Genomic DNA, 25,917 nt, shown 5'->3' with positions numbered 1-25,917 from the left:
GGGCAGGAAAGTACATGAGACACTTAACCTCCAGTTAACCACCACAACAGCAGAAGTAGTGCTGTGGCTCAAAGTGGTAGAGTATTAGCCTTGAGCAAAAAAGCTCAGGAACAGCACCCAGGCCCCTGGACTGACAAGACAAAAAAGCCCCACAATTTATTTACTTACTTGTTCAATTCTAGAACACAGATAATCTACTTGAGAGTAGAGATAGGAAGATTGTGATTTTAGGCCAGCCCAGACAAAAAAGTGATTGACACTCTGTTTTAGAGTAAGCCAGGCATAGGCATGTTCATACCTTTAATTCCAGCTACTTGAGAGGAATAGTTGAGTCCAAGGTCAGCATGAGTAAAAGCAAGAGACCCTAATGTGCAAAAATAAATAAAGCAAAAAAAGACAAGGAACGGATGTAGTTCACAGTGATGTGGAAATATCTAAGTGGTTGAGTACAATATTTGATTTTATGTTTTCAATTTGAGGAAAATAGACAAAGTACAGTTTCCAAAAATTACCAGAGACTAATTCTTTGTCCTTGGTCTACTTCAGTGTGGTTATTTTATTCATTCTAAATATCATGAGGTTCATTGTATTTTAGATTCTTCCCTCTTATTCTTTCTTTTCTCTTTAGCACATGAAACATGGATTTAAAAAGTGTGAAAAGTAAGATAGATTATTAGAATATTCTAGTAAAAAAATAATGGACTTTTATTGTGTTTGTTTATTTCAGGGACTCACTAATAGAAGAATAATGTAAAAGTGCCATTCAACTACTGAGAATTTCTTTCTTCAGACATTTTTGGTTCTACTTACTGAGCTGTTGGAAGTTCTTTCTTTGAGGCCATGTTCTGTGGCTTACATCAAAAGAGGAGTTTGTCTTCATGAAGATTCCTAACATTGGTAATGTGATGAATAAATTTGAGATCCTTGGGGTTGTAGGTGAAGGTAAGTTAGGATTTTAATATTCTTTGAATTTTTGTGTAATGTACAGTTATACCTATCACCAAAAATTTTACTTATTCAGATTCTGTTAATTCAACTTATATTAATTTAGATGTGTACCTGAGTACAGTATTAAAAATAAAATTAAAACTATTTGGGTCATAACACTCTATTTGAAAGTTAATAGCATTTTAGAATTCTTTAAAGCTTCACAAATCAAGAATTTCTTAAGACCATCTTCATTTATTTCTTTTCATTAGTCATCATAGTTTCCTTAGTCCATATTTTTTGTTAAATTTTATATCTACTAAACTTATTTTGAATAACTTAAAATTTGTTTTAAATATTTTCATTTAACTTAATATATGAAAATAAATGGGTAAATAACTTCTGTTATCTTTGAGAATGATGAAACAGTTTGTACAGTTTCAGGAGCTCAGTTTGGTTATATTTTAATATTGACAGTGAGTTTTCTCTTAGTAGTACATACAATCTTATAACCGATGCTATTATTGATTTGATATGGTATGGAAATTTATTTTTCCTAAATTGACTCTTAGAAAAATTACCATTTGTTTCTGATTCTTCTTGCTTTGTAATTTACTCTTGATTTAAAGATAACTGTGGAAAATGTTGTAAATGATTTTGGTAACAGGAAATGAGTGATTATAATTATACTTCTTAACATTTATATCTTTAAAGCAAATGTTACAAAGACTTTATATACTTCAAATTTTGAACTTAAAAATTTGTAAAAATTTACATGACCATTAAAAGCACTTCGGGATTATAATATTAACTTAGCAAATCTTTTTCAAATAGAAATAATTGAATTAGATTCTAATCATTAGACACTTATTTTAAGGTCTGAAGTTGGAACCATATAGAAAATATAAAACAGTATGAAAAGAATTGGTCCTTCTTCCTTCACAAATCAACCTTTGCCATTTCATTGGTGCTAAATATATAAATAAAATTCATTTTATATCTTTCATCTACTGTCTGTTTTAGAACATTTGCATATATATATACACACATATAGATTCACATATATGTGTTTATTTTCTTGGTACTGGGATTTGAACACTGGACTGTGTACTTGCAAAGCAGGGGCTATACCTCATTAGTCATACCTCTAGTTCTCCCTTTTATTTTTATTTATTTTTTATTTTTTTATTTTTTATTTTTTTGGCCAGTCCTGGGCCTTGGACTCAGGGCCTGAGCACTGTCCCTGGCTTCTTCCCGCTCAAGGCTAGCAGTCTGCCACTTGAGCCACAGCGCCGCTTCTGGCCGTTTTCTGTATATGTGGTGCTGGGGAATCGAACCTAGGGCCTCGTGTATCCGAGGCAGGCACTCTTGCCACTAGGCTATATCCCCAGCCCCTAGTTCTCCCTTTTAAAATTTAAGTTTTCATAGGTATTGCAAAGATAGACTTAGGTAATAAGGCTTCTAGGACTGGAGAAGGATAGCATATAAAGCATAACAAGATTAGATTGTTCTAAATTCTGAGTCTAAATTTTTCAAGATAAGCTTATTTTTCTTTGTACACCCAATAGAGATGTTCTTCTCAGATCAACCAAAATTGCCAGACTTATATAAATTAGAATGTTAGTTTAAGCAATAACTACAACTATCTTTGCTATATTTTTCCTTTGCAAGCCACTTAAGGTTTGGGGGGGGGGGGGCGTTGTGGGGATTGAACTCAGGGCCTGGGCGCTGTTCCTGAGTTGTTTTGCTCAAGGCTAGCACTCTACCACATTGAGCCACAGCCCTTCCAGTTTTCTGGTGGTTAACTGGAGATAAGAGTCTCATGGACTTTACTGCCTGGGCTGTCTTTGATCTGTGATCCTGAGATCTCAGCCTCCTGAGCAGCTAGGATTACAGGTATGGGCCACCAGCACCCAGCCAAGATTATTTTGTTTTGTTTTGTTTTTTTTGCCAGTCCTGGGGCTTGAACTCGGGGCCTGAGCACTGTCCCTGGCTTCTTTTTGCTTAAGGCTCGTGCTCTACCACTTGAGCCACAGCGCCACTTCCGACTTTTTCTATATATGTGGTGCTGAAGAATTGAACCCAGGGCTTCATGTATGCAAGGCAAGCACTCTACCACTAGGCCATATTCCCAGCCCCCAGCCAAGATTATTTTTGGGGTAAGAAATAGATTTCTATAAAGTATATAAAAAACTGTTAGCTGGGCACTGATGGCTCACACTATAGTCCTAGTTACTCAGGAGGCTGAGATCTGAAGATTGAGGTTCGAACCCAGCCTGGACAGAATAGTCCCAGTGGGACTCTAATCTTCAATTAACCACACAAAAACTAAGTGGTGATGTGGCTCAAAGTGATGTAGTGTTAGCCTTGAGCAAGAGCTCAGAAAGAGCACCCAGGCTATTGGTTCAAGCCTCACTACTGACAGAAAAAAGAATCTGTCAACAAACTCTATACTCCTGTAGCATAGACAGTGAGTTTTCACCTTACAGAAAAAGAAAAAACCAACCCCAAACACGGGCAATTGTGTAGCAATTAGATGATGATTGCCTAGTGATTGTGGAATTAATTTGGATGGTTCTTTTTTTTTTTTTTTTTTTTTTGGCCAGTCCTGGGCCTTGGACTCAGGGCCTGAGCACTGTCCCTGGCTTCTTTTTGCTCAAGGCTAGCACTCTGCCACTTGAGCCACAGCGCCACTTCTGGCCATTTTCTGTATATGTGGTGCTGGGGAATCGAACCCAGGGCCTCATGTGTATGAGGCAGGCACTCTTGCCACTAGGCCATATCCCCAGCCCCTTGGATGGTTCTTATTGCTGGCTTCATCTTAACTATGATAATAGGATTTATCCATTTTTATCAAAGTAAGGGAGATTTTAGGTTCCTTAGACTCTGTTGAAGACACATTTCCCAATCTTGTCCCTCTAAAATCACCTTCTCATAGTTGGATGCAGGTGTTACCTGTCTAGTAAATGAAAATCTTGTTGTTTCTTCAAGGCTTTGTTATCAGATATTATGTTTTGATTCCTTAAATTCAATTTTTCCTATCATATCTTTAACTGCAATTTTGTTGTCAAGGGACTGTCTCTGTGTTCTGCCTCTAAGAAAGTCAGTTTGTTGCCAACACAGTAGAAAAAGTAACTCAAAAGATAGGAAAGGATCTTTTCAAGGTACAGAAAACCAAAAACCAAAACAAAACAAAAAAACAGTTGTGTTCTTGGCCTGTGCCTATAAATTCAGTCTTCATGACAAAAAGAAATAGCTCATCCTATTCACTAATTGGATTATTTTAGACCAGTGTGTGTGTGTTTGTGTGTTTGTATAAAAGCTCTACCCACTGATCTATGCTTCTAAACCCAACTTGTACTATTTTTCTAGTTAGGAAAGATATTCCAGTATACTAGATGAGAGTTAAATTAACTCCTAGGACAAATGGTATATTTGGGTTGTTTCTGTGCTTAAGCTTACTCTTGGGAAGTTATTGCCTTTTAAGTTTGAAGTTCCCTACAACCCTTTTGAGTTATTTTTTATTTACTCACAAAGTCTTGTGAGCCTTTGGTTGATAAAACATCTTAAGCATAAATTTTTAAATACCTTGTGAAATTTCCTTTAAAGAGAGAGACATTTAGAGCAACATTGGGAGAAATGAATTGCCTATATTTCTAATTTTAAAAAAATATGATCCATGCTATATTTGTGTGTGACTCATTATTGCATTATCATCTAAGAATATTTCCATTTTAGTATCATTCTAACACTCATAAGCAGTGTAAATATAACAGAACTTTGGCTTCTTCAAGAACTGTGGTTTGTATATACATCTCTGATTATTTCTATTTTATTTATAGGAGCCTATGGAGTTGTACTTAAATGCAGACACAAGGCAAGTACATGATTTTTACAAGGAAAATATCTGTATATATTTAAATTATTTTGAAACAAATTACGGTTTATATTGATAACTCTTAATGAAATAGAATTGATAGGCAAACCTATGTTAGTCAATAGCTGTTTTTTCAGCCAACCTATGTATAGGTCAAAAGCTACCTAATTGAAAGAGAGAAAAGGTAATAGAATGGGAAGAAGGAAGTAAGATAATGACATTCATTTTATGCCCTAGTACTTAGGAACTAGGAGAAGTTTTGTTCAGTATTTTACATATAGACTCTTAATTTAAATGGGTTTTAATCTGTGTTTTGAAAGGATAGTTAGATGTTTGATTATGAACTGGTACTTAGGATAATTGAGTATCGTTATGATTATCGGCTATAGCTGATGACTCTTGAACAGCCTAAAACAAATCTTTTTTTTTTTTTTTTTTTTTTTGCTAGTCTGGGCTTTGAGCTCAGAGCCTGAGCACTGTCCCTGGCTTCTTTTTGCCCAAGGCTAGCACTCTACCACTTGAGCCACAGAGCCACTTCCGGCTTTTTCTATATATGTGGTGCTGAGGAATCAAACCCAGGGCTTAATGTATGCGAGGCAAGCACTCTACCACTAGGCCACATTCCCAGCCCCACCCAAATGAATCTTATTATAGATTATCTGACTACAATTATAATCATAAGTTATTCAGGAAAGTTATTTGAAGTTTCCATAGCTGTTGCTCAGTTGTGAGTGTATTTTACTCATAGACTGACTTTGAAGATGGTGTGTGTTTAAACAGTATTAGTTTCAAACAGGTTAACTATTTTTGTATTATGACTACTATTTGACCTCATTTTATTTTTGTGTATAATTTTTTAAGATCACAGTTTTAAGATTTTTTGATTGTTATACTGACAGTTCATGTCTAAGAGGAAGTTAATAATATAACAAAACATTTAAACTCTTAAATTTATCATCTGCCAATAGTAATATATATGTATGTATATATGAATGACATAATTTTCATGTTTGCTTTTCCTTATAAATGCGACTTACTTTTGGATTTAAGAATTCATGACAGTTAATGTGTTTTCCTATCTTAGATAATAAATATACTTCAATGTAGTGACTTTGCTTTCTTCTTGGTAGTACTGAGCTTTGAACTCAGGGCCTTGTGTTTGTTGGGCAGGCACTCTGTGCACTGGTTATTTTTTGCACTATTTCTTTTGAGATAGAGTCTTGTTTTTTACCTGTGTGTACATCTGGACCATAGTCTTCCTATTTTATTCTTCTTGCCATAGGTAGGAATAGCAGGTATGTGCCACTGTGGTCAGCTTCTAGCATCAATAGGAAATCCTGTTCACATTTTGACCAAACTGGCTTAGAACCAAAATTCTCCCGTGTAGCTTGGGTGACAGGCGTCTACCACTGAGCTCAACTATTGGTTTAGAGACCTGGGTGGTCTCAAACTGCGATTCCCCTAATCTTAGGTTCTCTAGTAGCTATTCAGTGACGTTTCTTGAAATTAAATGTTTGAATTATTTTTACATTAATAAATTATCTTTATATCTCTTTGCCAGTAAACCCTCAAAAGTTGTTTGAATACTATTTGTTCTTGATTAAAGATGATTAAGAATTGAAAATAATGAATTTAATCAAAATGGTTTTAATACCACCTTGCATATCTCATTGAAAATTATTACTACATTTGAAGTTTAACAAATGAAAAGCTTTCTGATGAAATGTTGCTCTTTTAATGAGTTTATGTGAGTAACAGTAAATTTCTGAAGCTTAAAAAATAGAATTAATTTATCAGTATTAAGGGAAAATAGTTTCTAAGCTAAATTTGAATCTTCATTAACATAATTCCTCCTTTTTTTACTTTATCTCTTTTTGTACAACATTGCAGATGGAAACATTCTTAATGTTGACTTTTCTAAACATACGGATTTTTGCTATATATACATACCTTAATACATACACATATATGTAATGTATGTTATATATAATGCAAATACTCTGTTTTCTCCCACTCGCTTATTTCTTGACCTGTGAAACTTTTCTCTCTACTTTCTTTTGACCTCATCTAAGCTCTCCCACTTTTGTTGTAAAAATAAAACTTATTAGTTGAATGTGTTGTTTTTAATCTTTCCATTTACTTCTTTGTGAAGATATAGTTGTTTTATTATTCTCTGTGGTGCACCCTGTTAGTGCCTATAAGATGGACCTGAAGGAAAGTTGAAAACAGCCATTTGTATTCTTGAGAAACCAACTGACTTCTATTATCTGTATGTAGGGTGCTGTGAGTTACATGGATGAAAAATCCATGGCTTTCTTGCCCTTATTTGGCTTAAAGTCTATCTGAAGAGATAGAAGAATAGGTATTTAAAAAAAAAACCTATGAACTTGCATCTAAAAAACTTCCTTTTTTTCTTTTTACTGCCTTTCAGTAAATAAGTGGCTTATAGATCAACGTTCTAAGTTTTGTTGCTTTTTCCTTTCATGCATCTTAAGAGATACCACATGATAGAAAATTTAAAGCACAAACAAGTGCCTAACTCAAAATAATATAAAACTCTTTTTAGAATCTGCAGCTGTTTAGTCATTAGACTGGTTAGAGTATATCCTTTTCCCAGCTAAAATGAGGCTTTCAAATCTATATGCTGTTGGACGAAAACAGAAAATTTTATGTTCTGGTAAGATTTACATTTTAGGATGAAATGATCAGACCAGTAATGGAATTCATATATATTTAAAAATAAATGTAATACCCAGTTATATCGATTATATTTAAGATAACCATGCCAATATATTTTGAGTACAAAAATGTATAAACTAGGTCTGTATGATTACTTAGACAGAGTTCTGTTTAGTTACTTAAACATAGATTGGATATCTTTTTGAAAGGCAAATGTGCGTGTATATGTTATTGAATAATTCCTTGCTTATTGAGTATATAAATAAGTATGAAGGGAAGTCATTGTCTTAATCTGTGTACTGTTGTTAAGAGTTTAGGACTCAGATTTAGAAATGAGTATGCTGTGTCCTTTTCTGAACAAAATATGATGGGTTATTCTGACTAAAACCTGAAATACAGCTTATACTCTTTTTTTTGTTTGTTTGTTTTAGAGCTTGAATCCATAACTGACTTATTTTTTTTTTCTTTCTCAAATTTTTATTATCAAACTGACGTACAGAGTGGTTACAGTATCATACGTTGGGCACAGCTTATACTCTTAAAAACTTCTGCTTATTGTTAAATGTACATATTGACATGTATTTGAAAACTCTTGGTAATGATTATTAAGCTTCTATTTTTGACTCTATGACTACTAGAATTTGGAGAATATTCTACTTTGGACTATTACCTTACAGATGTACATGGTTGTTTTTCTTTTTATTTGCATGTGTATTTTGAAGTGCACATGAAAGGGATGGAATGTTTTATAGGACACTTTTTCTGAGCAGAAGCCCAAAAAGGTAATGCTTACACTGTAGGGAGAATTAAATGAGGCCAAAATGACGAGATTCAGGGCTACAAATGCAACTCAGTGGCCTAGTAAGCACCACTTAAAAAAAGTAAGATGGGAATCAGTTAGAACTTAAGGAAAGAGAGGTTTATACAGAGAGGTTGTAGGGCTCAACTCACAGAGTCTAGGATAGGGAAGTGCTGATTCACAAGGTTGCTTTCCTGTGGCTTGTCGTTGACCCTGTGAGAATTTTTGTTTTGAAGTAGTTGATAACATACTGTTAAGACAGCTAATTGTACAAATCCATAAAGAGCCCAGTTTGGCTGTGGATACATTCTATAATGTTCAAAAATAGTATCACTAACTTAGATTAGAGAACTGACAAACATAGGACATAATAGAGTAACAGGAACTTAATCCAAGGATTTGAATATGATAAAGTGGAAAAACATTGGCATTGTTTATCTTACTAGAAAACTTATAAAGGGTATTTAAGACTTGTGGGAGAAATAATGAGATTAACTTTTATAATAAAGAATAAAATGTCAAGAAAACAAAGATATGATACTAATAACACATATTGTTCACTAACCAAATAGTAGACACTCTTGCAGTTGGTTTAATTGTCTAATCAACCTTGCTCTTACCCTTATTTTGAGATGATTAGTGGAGGAGCTATATAACAAGGCCAATCCCATGTGGCTTCTAAGTGGTAGAACCAGGCATTGTTCTGCCTCCAGAAATAGCTAACTTGAGTGTGACATGGAGCTGTGAAGTGTTATGAACCTTGAAAGAAAGAGTACAGAGCAAAGTGAAAGATGTGTTTAAATTGATGAGACTAAGAGAGCTAGGCAGCCCTTTTGAGAGTAAGGAAGAAAGATTTTCAAAGATGGTATTCATCAGTAGTATAAAAAATCCATAGAAAGCTTCATGATGATGATGATGATTGAGAGGTGAGCAAGTCCATTTTCTATAATGGGGCCACTTATTAATGATCTCTTCAAGTGGAACAGTCTATTGAGTACCTGATCACATGAGGTTAAGAGAATACAAAGAGAACATCTGGAATTTGCCATCTTTTTCTTTTTCCTTTTCTTTTTTTTTTTTTTTTGATTTGTCAAACATTTATTGAGCACTATTTTCGGGCCAGGCACGGAGCCAGGTGCTGATATAACAATGATTGCAAACAAGTCTCTCAAGGAGCTCACAGTCTGATGGTAAACTACTGAATAAACTGAGGCACAGAGTGGTAAATGACTGACCCACTGAGGTAGAAAGAGCTAGGTGCTTGGAAAATTGGGTCTAGAACTAGACAGAGTTGCCATCTTTTTCTTTTGAATGTTGAGAAATTGAGATTGAGAACACTAGGCCATTAAAATATTTATCGTATTTCCTCTTAGATGAAGACTTTCTTGGTATCCATTACCCAGTTGTTTCAGTTTTATCTTTCACTATAAGTTTTAGTTTTAGCAAGCATTGTACAAGTACTGATACTGGTACTTGAACTCCGGGCCTAGTACTCTTGCTTGGTGTTTTCACTTATGGCTAGAATTCCAGGATTTTTCTGGTTCATTGGAGATAAAGAGTCTCACAGACTTTTCAGTCTGAGCTGGCTTCAAACAGTGATCCTCAGATCTCGGTCTCCTGAGTAACTAGAATTATAGCTGTGAGCCATCAGAGCCAGCTAAATGTGTATTTAATGTTGTGTTAGTACCTGTAGCAGAGTCCAGAGTGATAAAGCCTTCCTAGAGGATTTGTTGTCCTGGGCTGGCTCTGAACTAGGATCCTCAATAGTTTAGGATTATAGGTGTGAGACATTGGCACCCGGAATCCTTGTTGTAGTACTGATGGGCTATAAAACCTTTCCAAATGGCCAGAGTCTGTGGATCACAGAGCCTTGAAATGTGTCCATTTCCTTTAAGCCCATCATATTAGAATGGGCAAGAAAACCTTGTCTGAAAATATAGATCTGTAGTTTGGAAATGAGCTTCTGTCAGCCAACTGTGACCTGCAACGTATTCTATAAATACACTTCTATTGGAATACATCTATATTCATTAATGTACATATTTTCTGTAGATCTTTTTTTTATAGATTTGATACAATGAAAGAGGTGAATATTTACAACTGAGATTACATGACCCACAAAGTCTAAAATATTTATCTTTCCTTTTACAGAAAAAAAATTTGCTGATTGTTGATGTTGAGCAGATTTGTAAATAGGGGGATATGATGGAAAGAGCATAGAGGCCTTATTGAACTAATTTCTCCTGGAGTCTAAGGACTTGAAGTTAATAAGGTGGGGGGTTACACTGAAAATTACTATTTTTTTGTCTTGCCTAATTGCTCTAGCTAGAACTTAGGGTACAATGTTGAATAGAAGTGGAAAAAGTAGGTGTTCTTGTTTTGCTGCCAGTGTTTAGAAGAAGGCTTTCAGTTACCATGCATAATGTTAGATGTGGGTGTTCAAAAATGCCCTTAACTATGCATGGTGCATGTCTTTTAGTCATGCCTAACTCAAGAGACTGAGATGGAAGGATCACTTGAACCCAGGAGTGTGAAACCAGCCTGGTGAACATAGTGAGACTCTGATTTAAACAAACAAAAAAAACCCTCTTTCATCAGGTTGAGGAAATTGCCTTCTATTTCTTGTTTCTTCATCTGCCATGGATATAGTATGTAGGGGAAGGTAGGTGGGCAGTTTAAAATGCACCGTGCTTTCCTTATCATAAGCAGCTGCCTCCTTCGCCATACCTTTTCTAGGTTGTAAGCTTTTTAGTAGCAGAGTTCTGGAAAAGTTGATTTTTAGACTTTTGGGAAACTCACTTATTGTTTCTGTGAAGGGATGGAGTCCTAGATCTTCTTATTTTTACCATTTTCATGATAATTTTCTCCATAAATGTGTTTTGCACGTTTCATTCTTATAACAGTCTTCATTTTAATGATTTTTTTTCCTCTCATGGTAAATCATTTTGGTATTATATTTGAAAACTGATCACTAAATTCAAGGTTACCTAGATATCTTAGGTTATGTTCTGGAATTTTTGTAATTTTGCATTTTACTTTTAGGTCTGTAATACACTTTTTGTGTTAGTTTTCATGGACGTTGTAAGGTCTATATCTAGATTTGTTTTTACATATGCATAGTTAATACTGTCTGTAGAAAGACTGACATCTCTATTGGATTGTCTCTGGTCAGTTGACTGTGTGTGTTGTCTATTTTTGGTCTATTTTGTTCCATTGGTCTGTATAACTGTTTTTTTTCTCAAATACTATACTGCCTTAACTACTGTACCTTTATATTAAGTTTTGAAGTTGGGTAGTATCAGTCTTCTGACTTTGTTGTTTTTCAGTAATTGGTGGTTCTAGGTCTTTGGCTTTGCATATATATCTTTTAAATCAGTTGCTAGTACCTAGGATTTCTACTTATCTGGATCTTTATTTTATTTCAACAACATTATATAGTTGTCACCATAGAAGTCCTAAAAATACTATTTATACCTAAGAATTTTCAAATATTTCTTTGTCTCCTGTTTCTCCAGTCATGCATATGTTGAACTTCAGTAACATTTTAAAATAATTTCTTCCATAATTCTTGGATATTCTGGTTTTTGAAATTATATTCACATTTTAGTATTTTATTTTTTTCTTCACATTTTAGTTTGGGAGTTTTCTGTTGATATGTCTTTAAGCTTACTTATTCCTTCCTTCGCCATGTCCAATCCACTGATGAATCCATTAAGGAAATTCTTTATTTTTTCTATGGTGACACTGATTTCTAGCATTTTCTATTAATTCTGTCTTACAGTTGTGTATGATTATATTACCCATCTGTTGTTGAATGTTTTCTCCTTTCACAGCAGTCTTTTTTGTAGCTCTTAACATATTAATCATAGTTTTTGTTTGTAATCGGATCTAGTTGTATAGTCCAGGCGGGCCTCAAACTCATGACCTTCCCACCTCAGTCTTCTCACTGCTGGCATTATAACAATGTACCATCACGACTGACTTATTCATAGATATTCTGCATTCCCTATGTGATAATTCCCAAAACGGTACCATATTTGAGCACAGATAATTTCTTTGTATTTTCAGACTACATTTTTCTTTGCTTTTTCATAGGCCTTTTTTTTTTTTTTTTGGCCAGTCCTGGGCCTTGGACTCAGGGCCTGAGCACTGTCCCTGGCTTCTTCCCGCTCAAGGCCAGCACTCTGCCACCTGAGCCACAGCACCCCTTCTGGCCGTTTTCCATATATGAGGTGCTGGGGAATCGAACTGAGAGCTTCATGTGTAGGAGGCAAGCACTCTTGCCACTAGGCCTTATTCCCAGCCCCCATAGGCCTTTTTTTTGATGGGGAGAGCAGGGTTTGCTTGACTTGCTTGGTGGGTGCTCAACTACTTGAGTCAAATTTTCAAGTCTTTCTGCTTGTTAGTTTGGAGATGGAGATTTCTTCTTGGTCTGACTTCCAACAAAGATGCCCTGGATCTCAGCTCCCGAGAAGCTGCAATTACAAGCATGAGCCACTGGTGTCAGACTTGCATACCTTACATTTTTTCAAGCAGGGTATGATGTATTGGGCAATAGGAATTAAATTGGAATAAATAGCATGTTAGTATAAAATTAAGTCGAGTGAAAAGTTAAGATAGCCATGAGTTGAGTCATTTTTAATGTTTGGTATAGGTATAGTTTTAACAGGCATCTGAAACTGAAGTACCTTTGTTTTTTGTTTTGTTTCCTTTTTCTTACCTGTGTTGTTCTTGGGTTTTCCTTAGAACTTCTTTTCATCTTTTGTTTTGTTTTTGTGCTGGTCTGGGGTCTTGAACTCTCAGGGCCTGGGTTTTTTTCCCCTCAAAGATAGCACTCTACCACTTGAACCATAGCTCTCCTTCCAGCCTTTTGGTGGTTAATTGGAGATAAGAGTCTCACAGGGGGCTGGGGATATAGCCTAGTGGCAAGAGTGCTTGCCTCCTACACATGAAGCTCTCAGTTCGATTCCCCAGCACCTCATATATGGAAAACGGCCAGAAGGGGTGCTGTGGCTCAGGTGGCAGAATGCTAGCCTTGAGCGGGAAGAAGCCCGGGACAGTGCTCAGGCCCTGAGTCCAAGGCCCAGGACTGGCCAAAAAAAAAAAAAAAAAAAGTCTCACAGGCTTTCCTGACTGGCCTGACTTTGAACCATGATCCTCAGATCTCAGGTTCCTGAGTAGCTAAGATTATAGGTGTGAACCACTAGTATGTAGCTCCTAAGAGCTCCGAATCTATGTCTTACACTTCTTTCAGTTGTGAACTATTTTTACTGAACTAGAACCCTATTGTGATAGTGGCAGAGTATGAGGACAGGAAAGTGTTCTGCAGTCTCAGTCTTTCGTTGGCCCTGAGTCCTTAGCTTCATCCTTCAGAAGTATTTCTGAGGGCTTCTCTTTTCTTTCCTGCTTTTAGGTGAAACCAGGCTGAAGGGCATGTAGCTGATTAATTGGAACATACAAGGCTCTGATAAATCGTTTCTTAATGTGTTGGCCTTTGTTACAAAGAACATTCTAAACTTATTTCAAAATGTCAAGCTTCCTTTCGGTGCATTTCAAAAATGGTTAGTGTTTTTCTCCTATGCAGAAGGAGAAATTATTATTGTATCTTACCCCAGGCATATTTCAAAATGATTACTTTTCTTCTCTTCTTACCTAAAAGGGGAGAATGCTTTTTTTTTTTTTTTTTTTAGAATTTCACAATTAGAACCTAATGAAATTCCTGAATGGAAAGTTGCAAGAATGGGGAGGGCGGACATGGCGCTGTGGCTCAATCAGTGATAGAGTGCTAGCCTTGAGATGAAGAGTTCAGGGACAACACCCAGGCCCAGAGAGCAAGCCCCACAACCACAAAACAACAAGGACAAAAAAGAATGGGGAGGGCCACTTAAGGTTTAATTCCCAGACATTTTTATACCCCAAAGATTTCTTACTCTTGTATCATTCCAGTGCCTTCTCCTCCTGGTAAGCTGATCATAGATAAATGTTCTTTTCTGTATTTGTCCATCTTATAGATTTCTGGAGATATTTTACCCTGTGTCCTCAGTTCTTTAAGAACTGAGCTGATAAAAATGTAAGAAAAGTTGCTGATTTTTCAATTTGTTAGAGTTTTTCATGTTGTAAGGACAGAATGATAATATCTAAGCATCGCATGTGTTGAAGCTGAAACTGGAAGTCCTACGTTCATATTTTAAAATTAGAAATAACTTGTCCAGTTTAAAAATAATATTCTGCAAGAGGTTTTAAACTTTCCTGTGAACCATTTGCTTAGCTGAGATGACTCATCCTGTTATTTTCATCCCTTTGAATCTCTGTATTTTCATGTGCTTAGTAAGAACTTTTCAGGACAAAATATTTGAAAAGTTAAGAACTTCATTCAGTTCTTGCAAATTGCCAATAACTTTGACCTAAATAAACTGTCTACAAAACATATTGATAAACTACAACCTTGTGCTTGTGGTAACCCTGAGAAGACTATTCATCACTAGTTCTCTAATGTCTTTAGATGAAAACAGAAACAAAGATGTATTTTCACGAACTAGGAAGACGTTAGTTAACCAGAGAGACAATAGGAGGGAGTTAACACTAATGAATAATACTAGGCATTTGGTTATATAAAAAAGAAAGGATGGGGACTGGGAATGTGGTAGAGTGGTAGAGTGGTAAGAGTGCTTGCCCAGCATGCGTGAAGCCCTGGATTCCTTAGCACCACATAAACAGAAAAAGCCAGAAGTGATGCTGTGGTAGAGTGCTAGGCTTGAGCAAAAGAAGCCCAGAGACAGTTCCCAGGCCCTGAGTTCAAGCCCCAGGACTGGCAAGCAAAAGGAGAGATGCTGGAGGATCGCACTTAAAGCTAGTCAGGGCAGGAAAAGTCCTTGAGACCCTTATATCCAATTAACCACCAGAAAACTAGAAGTGGCGCTGTGGCTCAAGTGGTAGAGCGCTAACCTTGAGCTAAAGAGCTCAGGGACAGCACCCAGGCCCAGAGTTGGAGCCCTAAGAACAACAACAAATGGATGGGAACTAAATTTAATAGGAAAAGTTAATGAAAAGGTAGAAGTAAATAGAAAAGCTTTACTTAACCTTATGCTGGGGTAGGAAGAGGAAAAGGACAAATGAAGAGAATTGGATAACACACATACAGAAACAAAAAGCAAAGCAACAATAACAAAATTCAAAACACAAAACAAGTCAACAAAACAAGTGATGTTCAGGCAATTTAGGTATTAGGTAAAAGTGTAGGCAAGGAGGAAGGATCAGGGATGGAGTAACGTGGTAGAAGAAAATATGAGCAAGTAAACAGTTCTACTTGTGTATAGATGGAAAATATAAATGGGGAAAGGCAATAACTGATGGCTCATGCCTGTAATCCTAGCTACTGAGGAGACTGAGATCTGAGGATTACAGTTTAAAGCCAGCCAGAGCAGAAAAGTTCCCATGTGACTCTTATGTCACATAAACCCCCCAAAATCAGAAGTGGCGCTGTAGCTCCAGTGGTAGAGTGTTAGCCTTGAGCACAAAGATGCCCAGGGACAGTGCCCAGGCCCTGAGTTCAAGTCCCACAACTGACAAAAAAGTGAATAAGAGGAAGAAAAAAGCTTATATTAAAAGGTAAAACTAAAATTTAAATGGTCTATAGCAGATATACACAAAGAAAAGGTAGGCTGGGTACCAGTGACTCAAAACTTGTATTTCTAGCTACTGAGGAGACTAAGATTTGAGGCTGCCCCAGTAGAAAAGTCTGTGAGAGTCCATCTTCAATTAACCAGGAAAAGGTTGAAACTGGAAGCTTGGCTCAAGAGGTAGACTGCCAGCCATGAGCAAAATAGCAAAAATGCTATGTCCTGAGTTGAAGCCCCAGTACTGGCCGGCAGATAGACACACATGTGCGTGCATGCACACACACATCAGTATAGCCAAAAGAATAAAAAAAGACAAAATAGCAACAAAGACAGACTTTTTTTTTTGGCCAGTCCTGGGCCTTGAACTCAGGGCCTGAGCACTCTCCCTGACTTCTTTTTGCTCCAGGCTAGCACTCTGCCACTTGAGCCACAATGCCACTTCTGGCCGTTTTCTGTATATGTGGTGCTGAGGAATCGAACCCAGGGCTTCATGTACACGAGGCAAGCACTCTACCGCTAGGCCACATTCCCAACTCCAAAGACAGAAAATATGCATTTTTTGTTGTTACAGAACATATACACATATCTGTATAACTCATGTGGTTCAGATCTGGGTGGGAAGGCTCTGTTCCACTCAGCAATCAGTGCATGGACCTAGAGGGCAGGGCCTAGACTGTGAGAACTTGTCAACTGCACTTATCATTGTTTCATTGCTGCCCTGGCTTCAGGTGATGGGATTCACTCCTGGCAGGATTGGATGGAGCTATGTACAACTGCTAAGACTACTGCTTCAGTGTCCCAGATGCCTTTTATGGTATCTCTGCTACACCCTTGCCTCTGCTATGTTTAACTGTGCTCCAAAGCTCCTTCACTGCCAGGCATCTGGAGCAGTGCTGCCTCTAGTGGTACTTGTGCCCCAGCATAGCTGTACTCCTTTGTAGGTAAATGCAATGGTCACTGTGCCAGAGCCTCTGCTGTGTGATTTAGCAGGGAGTTCAAGCCTCTGACACCATCATTGTCAGGCATCTCAAGCTTCCACCTTTGTGTTCAAGCTCACAGTGTAGTTTCCTGTATTTTTTTTTTTTTTTTTTGCCAGTCCTGGGCCTTGGACTCAGGGCCCGAGCACCGTCCCTGGCTTCTTCCTGCTCAAGTCTAGCACTCTGCCACTTGAGCCACAGCGCCACTTCTGGCCATTTTCTGTATATGTGGTGCTGGGGAATTGAACCCAGGGCCTCATGTATACGAGGCAAACACTCTTGCCACTAGGCCATATCCCCAGCCCTGTCTTTTTTTTTTTTTTTTTGCCAGTCCTGGGCCTTGAACTCAGGGCCTGAGCACTGTCCCTGGCTTCTTTTTGCTCAAGGCTAGCACTCTACCTCTTGAGCCTCAGCACCACTTCTGGCCGTTTTCTGTATATGTGGTGCTGGGGAATTGAACCCAGGGCTTCATGTATACGAGGCAAGCATTTTTGCCACTAGGCCATATTCCCAGCAGTTTCCTGTATTTTGAACTTATCTATGGTGCCTTGTTGCACGGTCTTCCCTCTTCTCAACCACCTCCTAACCACCCCTGCTGAGTTTATTTCTGTAGTTCTCTGTCTCCTAGCTACTTCCTTTAGTGGTTTCTCATTCTCTTCCTTTTTTTTCCAAAATCTAGTCTCTTCTGTGTCATCTGATTCTTCTCATTCATGGAGTGAAAATGGAAGATGCTTCTAATCTACCATCTTATCCCTGTCCTCTCAATTTCTAAGGCACTTTGAAATCTCTAGAGACTAAGCACTATTTAAATGTGGAAAACTAGTGAAAATAAATGTGGAAGTCTTATGCTACCAAAATAGCTTATTTTCAATTAACCTTAAATGTATTAACTAGAAACAAAGATCTTGATTAGTATAGCTTAATGGGATTGCTTTAAGATTCTGTGAGATATAAGCCAGTTTAGCTGAAATGTGTTATTTAAGCAACTAAAAAGGTACAATATGTACTTTAAAACTTATTTTGATTTCTTGGTGCAATTTGCATTGGGGGAGGGGAGAGTCAGTTGTTATCTGTGGATAACAGTTGTAACCAGCTGCAGGAGATTGAGACATAAATTGTGTTAAACTTGCCTTTTCCCTAGGGTTCATTTTAAGCATTATTTTTCCTTACTGAATCTCCTGTGAGCAATAACCATTAAGCCAAAAAGCCAAAAATTAGACATATGATATTTAAGATTGCTTTTAGTTGGCAAAGTCTTACCATGTTTGTGCTAGATATTTTTTCTCTTAATATTTTCAGTTGTTTAAAATGTATACCTGTATTTGGAAATTAAATATTTTTGAAGGATAATTAAAATGTTAACTATTATGAATGGCTTGTTGTAGTGAAAGGATTTAGCTGAAAATGAGTATTTTGGGCCATGTAATAATAAGGTATCTGTGGCCCTTTTTACAGTGACATCTGAATTAAGAGAAAAAACTTTGCACTCTTCTTTTCCTTTGAGATCTTTTTAAACAAAAATCTAACTCTGTCTGTTGGGAGGAAAAGAATGAAGACTGGCAAATCCCCAGTGGTGACGTGATTATGAGTTGATGTATTATACTAGAATCTAGTCACTCTCAGCAGATTAGAGGATGGTATCAGTGTGCTTCTTCTGAAAATGTTTTTTAAGCCTTTTATATATCACAGAAGAAACCCACAGAAGTGAGCTGTGTCTCAGTAATTTAGTTTTAACAAAAAGGCTTCCATGTAGTAATGATTACACTGAGTGCTAATGGTCTATATTCAGTAAATATTTGATTTGGAACCTCTGTTGTGAGAGATCTGACCCCCTTGTCCCAGAAAATGAGGGGGCAGAAATTCCTCTTTTGTCCTGATCTTGCTACTTCATGGCTGGTAGGTACCCCTGAAAAATACCCCTCCATCCATCAAAGCATTTAGGACCATGCTGCCAGTATTTGATTGTCTGTTTCCCTCTCTAAAGACACTCAGGATCAACCCCATCTGTTTTGGGGGATGCCAGTACTGGGGCTTGAACTCAGGGCTTCACTCTTTCACTCAAGACTGGCACTCTACCATTTGAACCATACCTCCTTCGCTGGTTTTTTGTTGGTTAATGGGAATGCCTGAGGTAGATGCCATACAGCACTAATTTCAGAATGTGCTACTAATTTCTCTGTCTACTACTTCATAACTCTATTGCCTACCTTTGACTGCAGTTCTTTGACTACAGTAGTTCTTCACCCTTAAGTTCTTTGCATATGCTGCTTCCAATAACAAGACGTTTTGCCTGACTGACTAACCAGTCTGAACTTCCTCATTGTTTTCTTTTTGCAATTATGTAATTCCTATGCTCACTGAGCCTTTTCCTTTGGTTCTGAGATGTGCCTCCTCCCCATTTCTGAAATTGGGGTCTATATAACACTGGATGTCTTGATTCTTTTCCAAATGGTAATTAAAATTTTGATATTCTTTAGATCTAACAAAATGCAGAACTTTTATTTACTTAGTTGATTATGAGTTCTGCCAGTATAGGAATTGTGTCTGTTGTATTCACCAGAGGAACCAATACCTATTATAGTACCTGGCACCTAACAGGCACTGAATGAATGATTGTTGAATAAACATCATATTCTCTTTGGGATATGTTGGTCTAATTCTTTTGAAGATGAATCATCAGTGAGTGAATATGAATTAACATACATTGTTTTATTCTGGAATTGAAGGTGACCTTTAAATTTGTCTGTGTTGTTGCCTCCTATTTATGTAACTTTTTCCAGCTTTGTGTAGATATGAATCCATGTAAGCTTCTACTGGTGTAATTTTTTTAGTTAGTTTTATTGTCAAGGTGATGTACAGAGGGGTTGCAGTTACACAGGAGTGATTTTTTTCATTAGAAGAAGGACTGAGGAAAGTATCAAGAAGCAGTCACCTCTTAAACTTTAGACAGTGTGTCAAGATTCAAGTTAATCTTAAACTTACTCTTTCATTCTACTTCATCTTCTAAGGCATGCATGTTGGTGTGCCCATTTCTTTTTTCTAAGTGAACATACAGCAAACAGACAATAGCTCCTGGATAAGGCTCAAGCCTATTCCACAGCTGGAAAATAGGTAAAATAGGTAAAGCTTTTCGTTTTCGGAATTGTGCTCCTAGGGACTGTGGTTGAATCAGCCTGGAATCATGAGCACTTTGCCTTCGGTTCTAACACTGTATGGCCAAGTTGTAAAACTATCTACTGAATGCAGTCTTTTCCAGTTTTACCTGTGTGCTTCTTGGTCCTGCAGAGCATTTGGGTGTGTACCCACAATTTTGTATGTACCTGGCACATGTGTTATATGTGATACAAAAAGGAACAATTTGAATAAGCAAGACGAGGACCAACCCTTATTTAAACTAATGGTATCATTATGGAGCTATGCTCGCAAGAAATGGAAATAAGAAAAAAATTCGATTATGTTATTGAAGAACATGCTAAGGTTCAAATTTGAGTCATTCTCTTGGATTTTGTAATATGAAATAATTGTATGCTTATATCGTGTGATTCCAGCTCTAAAAAGTATCTTTCCCCTCTTAAAATATTCCTTGCTTATTATGTTGTGTATACTAGTTCTGTTAATTATCATTAGCTTTCTTTCTTCTCTTGTAGCCACGATCCTGTTACTGACAAATGATTACCTTTTATGAAATGTAATCATGCTTGAATTGGTAGAATTTTAGTACTGTCAACAGCACTTATTAGTATAAGAAACTTAAAAGAAATATTTAGAAATAGGCTATTAAATATGCTCACATGAATTAGGCAATTAAGTGCTATTTCTTGGCTATGTTCTACTTAATGCTCATTAGTTCAGATCTTGTATTCTGTATGAGTTTGGCAGTCTTTCTTTTAGGATGATTGTCATTTATTTCTTGGTGTTATGGAGACTTGGAATGCAGAACTTGGTACCTGCTAGGCATAAGGCCTTAGGCACTTGAGCTACATTCCTCACCATTTTTGCTTTTGTTGTTTTCCAGACAGGGTTTTGCCTTAAGCTTGGCTAGTAGGTGGGGTGATATACATGTACCACTACACTACAGCTTTTTCGTCGAGATGGGGTCTTGGTAACATTTTTCTGGAGCTCTCACTAGGCTTTTTTTACTCACAGCTGGCATTCTACCATGTGAGCCACACCCTTACTTACTGCTTTTTGCTGGTTAAGTGGAGGTAAGAGTCTCTAAGATTGGTCTACCCAATGTCACTTCAAATCTCAATCTTCATATCTTAGCCTCTTGACTAAGAGTATAGGTCTTAGCTGCCAGCACCCAGCTCTAGATTTAACTTCTTTATTGGATGTGTTTGGAGATATTTTCCTTCAGTTTATAGCTTGCCTTTTTATTTATATATTAGCATACATTAGTTGTACAGAACAGATGTCATTATGACATTGTGTTCCAATCAGTCTTACCCCCACTTTCACTCTCCTTTCTCCCTTAAGCTAATCTTTTTATCCTGTTTAACAAGGCTTTTCAAAGAACAAAACATTTGATAAACTCTTACCCAATTTTTTTTTTCTGTTCTGTGGATTGTGCTTTGGTGTCAAGTATAAAAACTACTTAGACTAGATCCTGAATATTTGCTCCTCTGAATATTCCTAAAAGTATTTTTAGGTTTGTATTTTTCAGTTAAGTATAGAATTGATTTGTATTTCATTTTTGTGAAAGGTAGGAGATACAAGCCAAAGATGCTTCACTACCATTTACTGAATTCCTTCTATTGATTCCTTTTGCAATAAAAAATCAGTTGGGTATACATATATTTGGTTCTTCTTATGAGTTCTCTTTTCCTCTTCTCATATCTGAAAGAGACCTTGAAAGATTACTGTTAATCCTTTGTTCAATAGAATACTCTAGTACCTGACCATGAAGATTTCTTTTGTTGGATATATAACTATAAATTTAATTTCTCCTACAATTATATGACTATTTCAGTTGTTTATTTTATCTTGGCTGAGTCTTACTGCTTTAGGTTTTGATAAATTGATCCATTTCTTCCAAGTTGACAAATTCATGAGTGAATGAAGTTTGTATGCTTCCTTTATTCCTTTTGGTGACTGAGGACCTGTAGAGATCTTCTGTTTCATTCCTGATTTTTGTCTTCTCTATTAGTCTTGCTGAAAGTTTCTTAGTTGAACTTGCTTCATCAATTTTCTGGTTTTTAATTTAATTGACTCCATAATTTACCTTTTAAATTTTCTTCTCCTTGCTTAGATTTATTTTTCTCTAGTCTTGACATAAAAATTAGTTTTTAAATTTCAGATCTTTTCTAATATCTTGTCATTTTAAACATTATAAACATAACCTCTCAGTACTGCTTTAGTTGTACCCCATATATTTTTGTGTATGTTTTCATTTAAAATTTCCTTTGAGACTACTTTGACTTGTAGATTGTTTAGTTGGAGATTTTATTCATCCTTTCTTATATTTATGTTTGATTTGATTCTGTTGTATCCATAGAAAATACACTGTGAAATCTGTCCTTAAAAATTTGTTAACATTTGCTTTGTGACCCAGGGTATTTTCTAGCTTGGTAAAAAATCTGTAATATGTTTTCAATGAGACTGTGTTAACATTTTTCCTAGTCTCCAGGGTTCCATCTTGTTTTTGAGTTTATCAGTTTGTATTTTGTCCTTTGGTAATTGATCAAGGTATACACATATATAACTTACTGAGTTTGATCACTCAAGTGAAATATAGAAAACTTGCTTTCATTTAGATCCCCCTTTACTCTAAATATATGTGTCAAATATTTCCTAAACATACTTTGAGCATATAACATTAGATACTATTGTATAACTTTAGCTTTGATCATCAAACGTGGTTTAAGAAATTCCTAAAGTAAACCAGTCTTTGTAATCCATTTGGTAACCCATTCTGCTAGTTGTTTTTTTGTAAGGTCCAAGTCTCTTTCACCTCGCAAAGCTTTTGTTATCAAAATAGATTTTGTACCACGCTTAGTTTTTCTTCTTCTGATAATGTGTTTATTTCTGCCTTTATTCCTGAAGAATCTATTTTTCTAATACAGATTTGTTTGTGGTCAATCATGGCGACTAAACCTGGGCCTGGGCACTGTCCCTGAGCTCTTCAGCTCAAGATTAGTGCTCTACCACTTGAGCCACAGCTCCACTTCTGGTTTTCTGGTGGTTAATTGGAGATAAGGGTCTCAAGGACTTTCCTGCTCCAGCTGGCTTTGAATTGTGATCCCTAGATCTCAGCCTCCTGAGTAGCTAGGATTACAGGTGTGAGGTACTGGCACCTAGCCATCCTTTTTGGTATAACCAAATATTATTCACTAGTATTATCTCTCTCTTATTGCCTCTCCGGTTAACTAAGGTCTTCTTCCTAGTTCGTGAAAATACATCTTTCAGTTTTCAGAAATTTAATTATTTGTGTGTACGTGTGTGTGTGTGTGTGTGTGTGTGTGTGTGTGCACGCATGTGTATGCATGCACTGCTACTGGGGCTTAAACTCAGAGCCGTGCCCGAGTGCTGTCCCTTAGCTTTTTGACTCAAGGCTGGCACTCAGCTGCTTCCAGTTTTTTGGTGGTTAATTGGAGTTAAGAGTCATACCCTCTTCTGCCTGGACTGCTTTCAAACCATGATCCTCAGGTCTCAGCCTCATGAGGAGCTAGGATTGCAGCCAGGAGCCATTGGCACCTGGCTGTGTTATGTTTTGAAAGGTTTTCCTTAGGTTCATTCTGTTTGGAGTTTGCCTAGTTTTTTGATCTGTTGGTTTGTCTCCTACTAGATTTGGAAATTTTTTCCGTCATAATTTCTTTGATTTTTTTTCCAGTGTTCTCTGTTTGTCCTTTCATTCTAAGAATCCAGTGACATGAATATTAGTTCCTTTGTTACATGTACCACATGTCCCTGAGGCTCTGTTCATTTCTTTCTTCTGTCTAATTTCCTTTTTTGTTAAGGTAGTTTCCATTCTCTCATTAAATTCACTAATTCTTTTCTCTGTCTTTTCCTCTTGGATTCATTCATGAAGGTTTTTTTGCTGTTCAGGATTGAACTCTGCATTGTCAAACACTCTGCTGTTCTCCCTTTGTTTTTATTTTGTTATTGAGAAAAAGTCATTCTCTACCTCTGTCTGGGCTGGTATCCAACTTGTGATTTTCCCGCCTCCACCTCCTGAATCCTGAATTTATAGATGTGCACCATGCTCGTTAAATTTTTTGTCATTATACTGTGCTTTTCATAAAGTTCTTTTTTGTGTCATCCGTGTCTTTGCTGAAAGTTCCTGTTTCTTTTTATTTGTTCCAAGTATGTTTGATAATTCCTCATTGAATTATTTGTATGCTGTCTAATTTGAGATCCTTGTTAGATAATTGAACATCTCTGAAAATGTCTGTTGACAATTCTCTTTTGTCTTATTTTATTTTTGCAGTATTGATGACCCAACTCAGGGTATCACCCATGCTATGCAAACACTACCTCTGAGCTACATCCCAGCAGTGTCCAACATCTCTTGATAGCCTTTTCTGAATGCTGAGGTTTTCTCAATATGATGAGTGATTTTCTATTATAACCTGGACATTTTGGAAATTACATAATTAGATTGTGGCTCTCATTCTGTCTGGATCTTATTTCTAACACTGTTCTGGCAAGAAGGAAGGTATGCTAGGTGAAGGTAGAATTTCAGCTTCTTTATTCTGCCTCCATTAACACCCAGTAGGGTGGGCTTGTTATTGCTTTTATGGGTGATAATTCTAGCTCCCTAATAGGCCTCTGTTGACTGTCTTGGCTGAGAGTAGCAGTACTGTCTTATTCCTGCTCCCCATGTGAATTGCACTAGTTCACTTTGGCAGGGGTGGGATGGACAGACTCTCAACAGTTGTTGGTACGGATGGGTCCAGTTTTTGCTGTTTCATTTGATTGGAGTAGAATGATTATTATCTTAAGGTTTTGATCTTTCTAGGCCAGTCATTTCCTAGTCCTTCAGCTAGACAGAGGAGGCTTTGATTGGGGGCTATTTCTGTATGTGTAGCCTGTTTTTGGTTACTTAGTCGTGTAGTCTCATTAGGGTTGTTTTAAAATCTTTGTCAGGCAATTCTAATATGTACTACATCTTGATCTTGGTGTTTATCATCTTTTCCCAGCCAAGTTCTTATTTTCATGATTGCTGATAATGATGGATGACTATTCTTGAGTATATCTGGGTGGTTTTGGATGAGACTCTGGATCCCATTCAAGTAGCTACAGTGTTAAGATACTGCATTAGAGGTGTGTGTGTGTGTGTGTGTGTGTGTGTGTGCATGTGTGTGTGTGTGTGTGTGTGTGTGTGTGTGTGTTCCTAATAGTCTTCACTGTTCCCAGTGTTTGTTTAGGAAGGTTAGGTAACGCCAAAGAGTTTGCATTGTTGGCCTATCAATTTTGGTCCTTTGGCTAGGTGTGTAGAGGCTTTCCTTGGAGGTTGTTTTGTTTGTATTTGCCTGTTGGTCACTCCAGGTTACAGGCTTCTGTAGCACTCCATTGGAGACAGTATGGAAACCTAGGAAACTCACTGTACTGTTGTTCTTCAAGCCCCCAAGTCCCCAGGCAGTCTGCACTTTCCTTCTTGTGTAGGATTCTTAGACATGTTTGTGTGTTGCAACCAAGGATTTTTAGTTTTAAGGAGGAGGACCAGAACCCAAACTACCACTGCAGTGCTATGTCCTCCTGCCCAGTCCTGGCACAGCTCTGACTCTGCATGATCTTTTGGAAGGGAAGTTTAGCTCTGCTGTCTTTTGTCAGGTTATATTCACAAATAACAGTAAGGACTAGCCATGTCCTCTAGGGAGGGAGAAGGTAGACTTGGAGACTTAACCGCATGTCCTTTGAGTTCTTTTGGCACTTGCTTTGTATGGTTTGGAAATAGCTAAAAGTAGAGCATAATGATAATAACATTTATTCAATTCAGGTTTGTTCTGAACATTTTATTTGTATCATCGCACTTAATCTGTAGGAATATGTAACATTAGACCCAACTTTCCCAATGAGAAACTTGAGAGGTCAAGTAAC

At 37.0% G+C, this 25,917-nt stretch overlaps 1 protein-coding gene across 2 annotated transcripts in view; it reads left to right on the top strand.

The window, feature by feature from the left end:
* The first annotated feature begins 735 nt into the window (after nucleotides 1–735).
* The window catches only part of Cdkl5 (cyclin dependent kinase like 5), a 103,129-nt gene continuing 77,947 nt past the window's right edge, over nucleotides 736–25,917 (top strand). Inside the window, exons 1-2 of one of the 2 annotated variants that reach the window (XM_048336330.1) lie at nucleotides 736–942; nucleotides 4,770–4,804. In XM_048336330.1, the coding sequence (XP_048192287.1) occupies nucleotides 879–942; nucleotides 4,770–4,804 (99 nt within the window). In that variant the 5' untranslated portion in view covers nucleotides 736–878. Of the gene's footprint in view, nucleotides 943–4,769; nucleotides 4,805–19,661; nucleotides 19,990–25,917 lie in introns of those variants that run through there. The other variant, XM_048336331.1, reaches the window with a different exon arrangement.

This window comes from Perognathus longimembris, chromosome 28, assembly GCF_023159225.1.
Source record: "Perognathus longimembris pacificus isolate PPM17 chromosome 28, ASM2315922v1, whole genome shotgun sequence".
NCBI lineage: Eukaryota > Metazoa > Chordata > Mammalia > Rodentia > Heteromyidae > Perognathus > Perognathus longimembris.
This window is presented reverse-complemented; position numbering and strand designations above follow the sequence as displayed.